General features: G+C 52.6%; 1 protein-coding gene across 3 annotated transcripts; it reads left to right on the top strand.

The window, feature by feature from the left end:
• LOC139185857 (kynurenine--oxoglutarate transaminase 1-like) lies at positions 1-11,193 on the top strand. 3 transcript variants are annotated; one of them, XM_070799370.1, is made up of 12 exons: positions 12-598; positions 2,730-2,880; positions 6,430-6,579; positions 6,660-6,746; positions 6,986-7,114; positions 8,706-8,826; positions 9,167-9,243; positions 9,372-9,461; positions 9,595-9,781; positions 9,861-9,940; positions 10,470-10,556; positions 10,645-11,193. In XM_070799370.1, the coding sequence occupies exons 1-12, from the start codon at positions 321-323 to the stop codon at positions 10,708-10,710; spliced, it is 1,503 nt and encodes a 500-aa protein (XP_070655471.1). In that variant the 5' UTR covers positions 12-320; the 3' UTR covers positions 10,711-11,193. The 3 variants fall into 3 exon arrangements, with proteins under 3 accessions (XP_070655472.1, XP_070655471.1, XP_070655473.1); XM_070799372.1 differs by lacking the exon at positions 12-598 and adding an exon at positions 767-1,149; XM_070799371.1 differs by lacking the exon at positions 10,470-10,556 and having other exon boundaries at positions 1-598.

The raw sequence follows: 11,193 nt of genomic DNA, 5'->3' as shown, positions 1-11,193 counted from the left end.
AAGAACCCAGGGAAGGGGAGGGGTGGTCCCCTGAGCCCCTGAAAGACTGAGCAAGTGGCCCCTGTGCCCGAGTCCGAACATGGCCTCATCTCAAACAGGCCTGAGTCTGTCTGTCGTGTGACCTTGACCGCAGCTGTCTCCCCCTCCTCCCTGCATTTTCGCATCTGTAAAATGGGTCAAGTCGGGGGGTTCCGGGAAGTTCATGGAAGCGTTTAGAAAGAAGCCGCTGCCGTCACTGTCACCGTACTCCGCTCTCCTGCTTCCTGCTGCTCCTCCTCCCCAGCCCCTCCAAATTTTAACCTGGGTCAAATTTTAACCTGATGGAATCCAGTCTATGTCCCAAGATGTGCGGAGTCCGGGCTGGCAGGTGGGCAACTCCAGGCTGGTGGCGCGGGGAGGAGCCCTGCTCTTCGCCTCCTCCCGGCGGGGCGGACACGGAGGCTGTGGTCACAGAGCAGTTGCCTCCCCAGAGCGAGCCCAGGCTGACTCTCCACTTGCTCTGTCTCCAGCTGACTCTCTGCTTGCTCTGTTGTCTCCAGCTCACCATGGCTAAACGGCTGCAGGCTCAAAGGCTGGACGGGATCGACTACAGCCCACGGTGAGCCAGGCAGGACTGGGTAGGATGGTGGTGGGGGTCCCCTGGCTCGAGGATAGCAGGGCTGGCGGTCCCCGGGTTGGCCGGGACTCAGTGGTACGTAAGACGGCTGCATACTCGGACCGAGAGGTTTGCAGCCTCAGCCCTTGAGAGGTGAGGACCCCCAGCCACCGGCTTGGGTTTGGGTCTCAGCCTCACCGTGCTTGGCTATGGCATTTGGGGCCGGTGACTCACCTGCCCTGAGCCTCCAGGTCCAGCTAGGAAATGGAGATGCTTCTGTCTCCCCTGAAGGGCCTTGGGAGGATGAGATGAAATACAGTGTGAGCCATGGCTACTACCCAGGCACCGGGCTGAGGGCTTTCCGGGGGCAGGGGGGTGTCTTTCATTTCACACTTAGTAGAGAACAAGATAAGCTAAAGAATATAAGAAGGTAAGACATGGGCGGCTTCTCACCGACACTTGCAGAGCTCAGCATCTTTTCTTTATTGACTCATTCTACATGTGAAAGACGTACGTGCCCGCTGTCACTAGTGATGCGACGGATGCAATTGCAGGTGTGTAAGAAAGATTGAAGGACCTTCCTTCTTCCCCCTTCTCCAACCCCTGCTCCCAGCCCAGTCCCCCTTTGGCCTAGAGCACAGAGCCACCTCTGTACAGGTGGCTGTTGTTTTTGTCCAAAAGAGGACCATCTTTTTCTTTCACACTCTCCTCCTGTACCGCATTTTGTGTTTTGCAAACATCTTCCACCTCCATCTTCTCCTCTGATGCTCCCTGGTGTTTGGGATAGGGAAGCCAGGCCCAAAGACCCTATGGTATCCGGCTGCCCTCCAGGTTGAGCCCCCAGGGTCCTGCTTCCCAGGCTGCCCCGTCTGTCCTCTCTGTGAGGCAGGTGGACAGGCCTGTGGCCCATTTTGCAGATAAGGTAAAGTCCAGCCCAGAGGGAGGAAATGACTGGCTGGGAGAGGCAGCTAGAGTCTTTCCTGACTCACAGAGCCAGCAGACTCTTGAGCCTGTCATACCCATTCTACAGAAGGGAGGACTGAGGCCAGGAGAAGCCAAGTCTCAGGCAGAGTCAGGGCAGAGCTGGCCAGGGAGGACTGTACAGAGCAGGGAAGCGTGCTAGGAGAGATGAGGGCCATGAGAGGCCCCCGGTTCCTGCGGACCCTCGGGTGGTGGCCTGAGGATCTGGCTCCGTTGTCCCAGCCACCATGGAACACCCACCATCTGACTTTGCATCTCAGCTCTGCTTTAGCCACCAGTGTGGCTCTGGGCAGGTCATGGGCCTCTCTGAGCCTCAGCAACTTCGTGTCTTCAGAGACCTTGTGAAGCTCTGGAGAGAAGAATGACCGATTGTAGACATATTTATTGTTAAGCAAATTCATTGCCACCACCCCTGACTCTTCTGCCCCTTGCCAACCTGGAGCCATGGTGCCAGCCTTTTTATCCAGCTTCTCAGCCTCTCTGCCAGCTTCCCTAAAGAGGTGGCCAGCAGGCAGGCCCAGAAGAAAGGTGGTAGGGGGCCAGAGGCGGCAGATGGCAGGGCTGGTGGGACTACAGTCTGTTCAGAGTAACTCTCCAGGGCCTGACCGTTGCTCCAGACAGAGGTGGACTCAAAAGCCAACTGGGAAAAGCTAATTGGGAGCCATCGGGCAAGTCCCCTGAATCCCACCTTCTCCATCCCCATTGCGACCGAGGAGTAGAGCTTGCCTCATAGACTAACAGAGGCGATTTGAGCAAATGTTTCAAAGTGTGGCGTTGACAGACGCATGAATGGGTCATGAAATCCATTTAGGGGTGCTCAGCAAGTATTTATAAGGACCAGAGTAGGACAGAATGGGAAAGACTGCCGTGGATCCCACTGGAAGGAGAACGTGGAGTCCCTGTTTGTCTCTCCAGAGTCTGGGATGTAAAAGTGATTTCTTACTGTGGATGGTGATGGAAAGTTGCAGAGCCCCTGGGCTGAGACATGTGACCAGGATACGACCAGTTATGACCGTAAACAGATCAGGATGGGTGCTAACTATCCAGTTTTTCTAGAGCAAGCCCAACTGCCTTGCTCACCCTGCCCTGGAATGGAGCAGAAATCCAGGTTGGGGTGGAGGGTTCTGCTACCCACTCTCTGTTTGTTGCCCAGGGTGGAATTTGTCCAACTGGCCAGCGAGGAGGCTGATGTTGTAAATTTGGGCCAAGGCTTCCCAGACTTCTCACCCCCAGAGTTCGCCGTGGAAGCCTTTCAGCACGCCGTCAGCGGAGACTTCATGCTTAACCAGTACACGAAAGCATTTGTGAGTCTCCCAGCCCCTCTGGGGGCCTCAAGACATGGGTCTCTGCAGAGGTCCCAGGGGAGGAAGGGGCAGCTCTTTCTGGAGAGCAGGCCAATCTAGATGTTAGGGTTCACGGGGCAGAGCCGTTGAAATTCAGTCCGGCCACGGTTCAGTGTTCACTGACTGTCTCCTTTGTTACAGGCCCTGGGACAGTTCATGGCCTGGGGGAAAGACAGATTTAAAAGAAAACAAAACATGAGCTGGGAGATCAAGGTCTAGTGGGAAAAGCAGACCAAACAACAGAAGCAGAAATCAAAGGTAGTTGATATGCTGCGATGGAGGAGCTTAGGGTCCTTGGGAACACGAAGAAGGCAAGGAAACCTGAGAGATCAGGGAAGGCTTCCTGAAGGAGGTGACACATAAAGCTGATGAAAGATAGTTGATTTTTTTTTTTTGACTCTAAATCCAAAGTTTGTCTGTGAAGGACCACAGAGTAAATATTTGCCAGCCCTGGAGCAGGTTCTTAAACGTTGGTGTGCATCTCACAGCCTGGGGGAAGTGTCTTCCAATCCCACCGCCCAGAGTCTAGCACTGCCAACGGTGTGCTGTGTTGCTGAGTGTTCAGACTTTTGAACTTTTAACTTTAAAAATGTTTATATAAACACACACGTGCATCCACAAGTGAGATTTGTGTGGCTTTCCTTTTTGTATTTTTATTGAAATATAAAGCTGACTCTGCATCATGTGGCCAAAGTATTGGAGCCTCAGCTTGATTTACAACATTGTCTTAATTTCTGGCGCTCAGCAAAGTGATTCAGTTATAATATACATATATCCCCGTTTTAAAATTTTCTTTTCAAAAAAAAAATAAATAAAATTTTCTTTTCCATTATAGTTTATCATAGCATATTGAATATAGTTCTCTGTGCTATACAGTAGAACCTTGTTTTTTGGGTTTTTTTTGGTTTTCTGGCTGTGCTGCTCAGTAGGTGGGATCTTAGTTCACCTACAGTGAAAGCACAGTGTCCTAACCACTGGATCTTAAGGGAAGGCCAACGTTGTTTCTAGTATGAATCCATTTGTGTTAAAAAATCACAAATCTTTTTCTAGAAACATACAACCCACGAAAATTGAATCAAGAACAAACAGATAATTTGAACAGATCTATCACTACAAGTGAAATAGAGTCTGTAATTTAAAAACTCCCTACAAACGAAAGTCTGAGACCAGATGGCTTCACAGACTGATTCTGCCAAATATACAAAGAAGAACTTACATCGATCGTTCCCAAACTCTTCCAAAAATTGAAGAGGAAACACTCCCAAAGACTTTCTATGAAGCCATCATCATCCATCAGGATGACCAAAACTAGACAGCACCGAATCAGAAAATTACAGGGAAATATTTTGATGAATACAGATGCAACAATTTTCAACAAAATATTAGCATACCAAATCCAACAACATGTAAAAAAGATTGTACGCCACATCCCAAGTTCACAAGGATCAGCATAGGCAAATCAGTGTGATTCACCACATAAACAAAAGAAAAAAACAAAAACCACATGGCTATCCCAATAGATGTAAAAAAGCATTTGATGAAATTCAACATCCATTCATGATAAAAACGCTTACCCAAGTGGTAATAGAGGAAACATATCCCAACATAACAAAAGCTATCTACGACAAACCCACAGCCAATTTAATACTCAACGCTGAAAAGCTGAAAGCCTTCCCACTAAAATCTGAAACAAGACAAGGATGCCCACTCACACCTCTTCTACTCAAGATAGTACTAGAAGTCCTAGCCACAACAATCAGATAAGAAAAAGAAACACAAGGTATCCAAATTGGAAGGAAAGAGACAAAACTGTCTCTCTATGCAGAGGATATGATACTATATATAGAAAACCCTAAAGACTCCACACAAAGCTACTAGAACTGATAAGCAAATTCAACATTATATATACAATGTTATGGAACTTGTTTATTTCACTACATACATGATAGGGGCAACTTTCCATGTCAAAATAGCCTCATTCTTTTTGATGACTGCATAGTATTCCACTGACTAGAGGTGCCATAATTTATTTACCCAGCCCTGCACTGATGGTCTGGTTTGGCTATCTCACTATCAAGCAATGCCACATTGAATATTTTGTGTGTACACACAGGTGAGCATTTATCTCAAATCACAAGAAGTAAAACCAGATAATCAAAGGGTGTAAGCATTTTAGCCTATGATGCTGCTGCTAAGTCACTTCAGTCGTGTCCGACTCTGTGCGACCCCATAGACGGCAGCCCACCAGGCTCTGCCGTCCCTGGGATTCTCCAGGCAAGAACACTGGAGTGGGTTGCCATTGCCTTCTCCATTGTGTGAAAGTGAAAAGTGAAAGTGAAGTCGCTCAGTCTCGTCCGACTCGTAGCGACCCCATGGACTGCAGCCCACCAGGCTCCTCCATCCATGGGATTTTCCAGGCAAGAGTACTGGAGTGGGGTGCCATCGATGGACATCATCAAATTGCCCTCCAGTAAGACTTACATTCCCATCAATAGTCTGGTCTCAGAGCTGGCAGGAAAGTTCATTCTGTTCCTACCAATATTGAACATCAGCAATTTTTCTTTCATGACTGCCCTTATTATTTCATTTGGCTATGTGTATTTGTTTTATTGCTTCACAAGAGCTCTTTCTGTTGCAATGTTTCTCTCTTAGTTTTCTAACTTTGCTCATGGAATATTTTGATGTATAGAAATTTTTCATTTTCATGTGGTCAAATCTGGTTTGGTAAATCATTTAATTAAGTTCCAGACCTTAGGTTTCAGTCCCTTGGCTTACCCTGGAATGTGTTATAAGTGTCCTCCGCAAACAAGCATATAGATCCAATATTCCTCTCAAAGTGAGGGGTTTCCAAAGCTGCAGCATAAACTCCCAGTCCTGCACTTCAACTGCCATGACCTGGGGCAAGTCATTTCCTTTCCCGGGTCTCTTTTTCCACCTGTTAAATTATGGGAATCAAGTAATGTCTGTCTTGTAAGGCTGCTAAGAGGCTCAGATGGCACAAAAGTCCTTCTTAAAGAAAGTGAAAGTGGCCCAGTCGTATCTGATTCTTTGTGACCCCACAGACTGTACAGTGATGCGGTTCTCCAGGCCAGAATACTGGAGTGGGTAGCCTTTCCCTTCTCCAGGGGATCTTCCCAACCCAGGAATGGAAGCCAGGTCTCCTGCATTGCAGGCGGATTCTTTACCAGCTGAGCCTCAAGGGAAGTCCCTTAAACTCTCTTAAACTTAAAGAGAGGTGTTTAAAGCGTGGAGTTGTTGCTATTTATTGGACTGTCATTCGTGAAGGCATACACTCTGTCTGGTTCCCCATGAATCCCAGCCCTGGGTGGTGTGCCCGGCACAGAGCAGGCTTCATGGCAAGGGGTGGTGGCAGAGATGAAAGGACCCACCCCACAGAAGGTGACTTGACTCCCAGGTTTGCTGCTGAAAGATGCTAGAATTGCAGAGAGTGTCTGAACGGGAGGGTGGGCCCAGGCCGAGCCAGGCGCCTGACCCGTGCTGTCCTGGCAGGGTTACCCACCCCTGACGAAGATTCTGGCCAGTTTCTTTGGGAAGTTGCTGGGACAGGAGATAGACCCACTCAAGAACGTGCTGGTAACCGTGGGTGCCTACGGGGCCCTGTTCACAGCCTTCCAGGCCCTGGTGGATGAAGGAGATGAGGTGAATGGGCAAAGCCCGGGCTGGGTCGGGGTGAAGGGTCCGGGTGGAGCCAGCCCCAGCTCATCTGACTTTTGTACTAGGTTATCATCATCGAGCCCTTCTTTGACTGTTATGAGCCCATGACATTGATGGCAGGGGGTCGCCCTGTGTTTGTGTCCCTGAAGCCGGTGAGGATGCTGGCTGGGGTGTGGGTGGGCAGAGGGGTCCAAGGAGTGTGCTGGGTTGAACCCGGGGAGGTGGAAAGAAGGAAGGAAGTGGAGGAGGCCAGTTTCTCCGGGGTTGGGGGAGGGGTGGCCAGAGCCCCAGAGGAGAGCCCGTGGAGACAGATGCCTGGGGGGAGGAGCCGAATTCCTAGAGATGAAAGTCAGGGAGTAAGTATTGCCACCCCCGCCCCCTCCTCTTGCAGAGCCCCACCCAGAAGGGAGAACCGGATTCCAGCAGCAACTGGCAGCTGGATCCCACGGAGCTGGCCAGCAAATTCACATCTCGCACTAAAGCCTTCATCCTCAACACACCCAACAACCCCCTGGGAAAGGTACCTGAGAGACCTCCTCCCCGGGCACCCCTCCAGATTGGCTTGCGTGCCTGTTCTGTTACTCGTGTGCTGCCATGGGGCCTCAGTTTTCTTATCCGTCAAGCGGGAGAGCTAACTGTGGAGAGCTCTGAGGATCGAGGCTCCTGGGGTCCCAGGGCCTGGGGCAGGGATCCCCAGGGCAGGTGTCAGCAGTAGGGGGCTGGGCTGGAAGCCTCTATTACTTCCCCACAGACCTGGACCCGTGACTTCACCGCTCCACTTTTCTCATCTGTAAAATGGGAACACGACAGAACCGATGTCAAGGAAGACCCAGTGTTCCACCCGTGCTTCTCCTTTACTGTCACACCATTATCACACTCACAAAGCTTCTGACACCAGATATGTGGGGTTCTTTTTTTCCCCACACTAAGCAGTTCTGTGAGACCAGCTGGGTGTCCCACAAAATCCAATTCAATTTAATTCAGTCCTGACACTGTCTACCTGGAGATGGTGTCAGCTTCCACCGGTGAAGGGCTCAGTCTGACAAGGCTGCCCCCCGACCCCACTTCAGACGCCAATCACAAGTCAGTTTGTGCTTCCAACCTGTGGCTGTAAATCTGAGACGCCCACCTCCCCCCCTTCAGGTTCAATTCATCTGAGTGGCTCACAGGACTCAGGGACACACCTACTAACAGTTATCAGTTTATTAAAGGTGATGATAAAGGATACAGATAAACAACCCGATGAAGAGACAAGTATGGCAAGGTCTGGGAGGTGCCTGAGAACAGGTGCTTGCTTCTGTCCCTGTGGAGTTGGGGGTGCGTCAGCATGAGCTCACCCACCTCTGCAAGCTCCCCAAACCCCATCCTATCGGGATTTTGATGGAGGCATCAATTATCAACTCCATTTCCAACCCCTCTCCCTTCTCTGAGGAAGTGGCAGGAAGTGGGATGTGGGAGGGGGCTGAAAATTTCAGGCTCCTAATCATGGCTTGCGTGGTCTTTCTGGTGACCAGCCTCCATCCAGGAGCCCACTCAGAGTCACCTCACTAGAACAAAAATGCTCCTAGCGCTCTTATCTCTTAGGAGTGTACAGGGGGTTCCATTGCCTGTGTCAAGGTCAGGATCAAAGACCAAGCATTAGAGCAAAAGATGCTTCTAGTACTCTTGTGCATGCGTGCTCAGTCGCTTCAGTCGTGTCCAGCTCTTTGCGACCCCAGGGACTGTAGACGACCAAACTCCTCTGTCCATGGGATTCTCCAGACAAGGATACTGGAGTGGGTTGCCATGCCCTCCTCCAGGGGATCTTCCTGACCCAGGGATCGAACCCGCATCTCTTATGTCTCCTGCATTGGCAGGCGGGTTCTTTACCACTAGCACCACCGGGGAAACCCTCCAGGGCTTTTACGCCTTAGTAGTTACACGGGTTTTAGGAGTTCTGTGCCAGAAACCGGGGCAGTGACCAACAGAGATATTTTCTGTTATCTCACAACTGACCTCACAGGGTCACTGTTGCAGGGATAGGAGAGGGCAGAGAAGCCCTTGGCCCCGGCTCTGGCCGGGCGCTCACATCGCTCTGAGCTGGCCTCTCTGGTGGGGGACGGTCCCTGCAGGTGTTCTCCAAGGAAGAGCTGGAGCTGGTGGCCAGCCTGTGCCAGCAGCATGACGTGGTGTGCATCTCGGACGAGGTGTACCAGTGGATGGTCTTCGATGGGTTCCAGCACATCAGCATCGGTGAGCCAAGCCGGCCAGGGCGCCCCCGTAACCCCGGACCTTTGCGGCAGGGCCTTGAGCCCAGTCCGGTGGCAGCGCAGGTCTGGTGATTAGGACCGAGGGGTCTGGACCCACACAGGTCAGGTGACCTGGGGCTGTGACTTCACTTCTCTCGGGACAGGGGAACATAGTGGCACCTACCTCCCGAGGTTGTCATGAGGAGGGGCTCAAATATGTCTTGGAAATAGCTTTACACGGAGTGGAGTCCGTGGCGCTGAGAGCCTGGGTGCCTGCTGGGACCCAGCCCCCACTCCGTGCCCCCACCCCCGTCTCAGCAGCCGCTCTCTTTGATCTTGGGCAGCCAGCCTCCCTGGCATGTGGGAACGCACCCTGACTATCGGTAGCGCTGGCAAGACCTTCAGTGTCACAGGCTGGAAGGTGAGGCAACGAGAGTATGGGGGGCCCCTCCCTCTACAATCGTTGGTGGGAGAGGCTGGCCTGGGAATCCGGAAAGGGTTTGGCTGGGCCCCCGAGGGCCTCACCCTCTCCCTGTGTTCTTGGTCCAGGTGGGCTGGGTCCTGGGCCCCGACAGCCTCATGAAGCACCTGCGTACTGTGCACCAGAACTCCGTCTATCACTGTGCCACGCAGGGCCAGGTGAGGGGGCGTGGCCATGTGAGGGGCGGGGCCGGATAGGGGCGGGGCAAGAGAGGGGTTTGGGTCAGCTCCAGGGTCGGGTCATACCTGACCCGTTCGCCGACCCCCCCACCCGCCCCCACGCCCTCCCCAGGCCGCAGTGGCTCAGAGCTTCGAGCGGGAGCAGCTGCACTTCGGCCGACCCAGCAGCTACTTTGTGCAGCTCCCACAGTACATCCAGCGCTGCCGCGACCACATGATACAGAGCCTACAGTCCATGGGCTTCCGGCCTGTGACCCCCCAGGGCAGCTACTTCCTCATCACAGACATCTCGGACTTCAGTAAGTGGGCCCGGCCGGGCGGGGCTGAAGCTGGGGCCCTGGAGGCTGCCCAGGACTCAGCACGTCTTCTGTCCCCCAGAAAACAAGATGCCTGACTTGCCCGGAGCGGCAGATGAGCCGTACGACAGACGCTTCGTCAAGTGGATGATCAAGAATAAGGTGGGCTGGGCCTCTGCCGGGCGCTCTGTGTTTGACAGGCTGTGCACTGCTAAGGGTGCCTGACCCTCGAGCTGATGGGCCAAAATCCAGCCCGGCCTCTCAGGGCAGTATTCATTTCAAGGAAAGGAGAGCCTGTTTTTAATGTGCTCCAATAGGCCTTGTGGGCTGGCAGGAATTCCTGCCCTCTCAGGGCCTCAGTCTTCCCATCTGTACAGTGAGTTGGCCCATTAACTCTGAGGTCCATCCAGCTCAGTGCTGCGATTCTAAGACATTTCTCCTATGGCTCTGCCCTGACCTGCCAGGTGATCTTCCTTGCTCTCAGCCTCCCTCTCTCCTCTGTACATAAGTAGGGACTTGGCATGGTGCTTTGGGATGTTTTACCTCTGACCTTGACACAGCACTGGGAGGTGCTGCATTGAAGCTTATTCTCTTTCTCCTTCCTTATCGTGGAACCCCTCTGACCCCCTGAGGCCCCCCAGAGGCCTGCCAGGCTGTGGGATGGTTGAGACATGGGCTTCCTCCTCCCCAGGGCTTGGTGGCCATTCCAATGTCCATCTTCTTCAGCCTACCACACCAGAAGTTCTTTGACCACTATATCCGCTTCTGTTTTGTGAAGGTAAAGGACAGCCCTGGGGAGGGCAGAGCTCCCCAGGCCTCCTCAGACCTCCTGGGGAGAGGGGTAGGACTGATCTGTGTTGGTGCAGGATGAATCCACGCTCCGGGCCATGGACCAGAAGCTGCAGAAGTGGAAGGCTGAGCTCACGCCCTGAGGTCGTGACATCAGCGCTGGGCCCTGCCTGGTGCCTGCACACTCTGTGAGGCTCTGTCTTTGTCCAGCTCTCAGCCATCCCCAGGTGGCAGGTAGATGGTACTGGAGGAGCCCGTCTCTGTAACACAGAATGATCCCAGGAAGAGTCCTGCTTTTGGTCTTTGGGGAGTCGGGAGCACTTCTTCATGGTGCATGGCTCTGTTCCTGTCGCAGAGGTGAGGGAGGCCTGGCCGGGGCCTCTCCCTGGTGCTCCCTGTGGTGGGCTAAATGGTCTTGGGTCCCCTCGCCCCTCCCCAGGCTCAGCTGGGACTCCGAGGGCAGACTTCAATAATGTACTGGCCTTGGTCCCAGTCCTGGCCCCAGCCAGGCTTCAGACATCCTTCTTTCCTTATCTACATTTGTTCTTGGGAAGTTGTATTTAGGCTTGAGTCCTCAAGCCAGTACTTTTTGCCCACAATAAAGTTTTAAGCTATTCAGACCCTTA

The sequence above is a fragment of the Bos indicus genome, chromosome 11 (genome assembly GCF_029378745.1).
Source record: "Bos indicus isolate NIAB-ARS_2022 breed Sahiwal x Tharparkar chromosome 11, NIAB-ARS_B.indTharparkar_mat_pri_1.0, whole genome shotgun sequence".
NCBI lineage: Eukaryota > Metazoa > Chordata > Mammalia > Artiodactyla > Bovidae > Bos > Bos indicus.
This window is presented reverse-complemented; position numbering and strand designations above follow the sequence as displayed.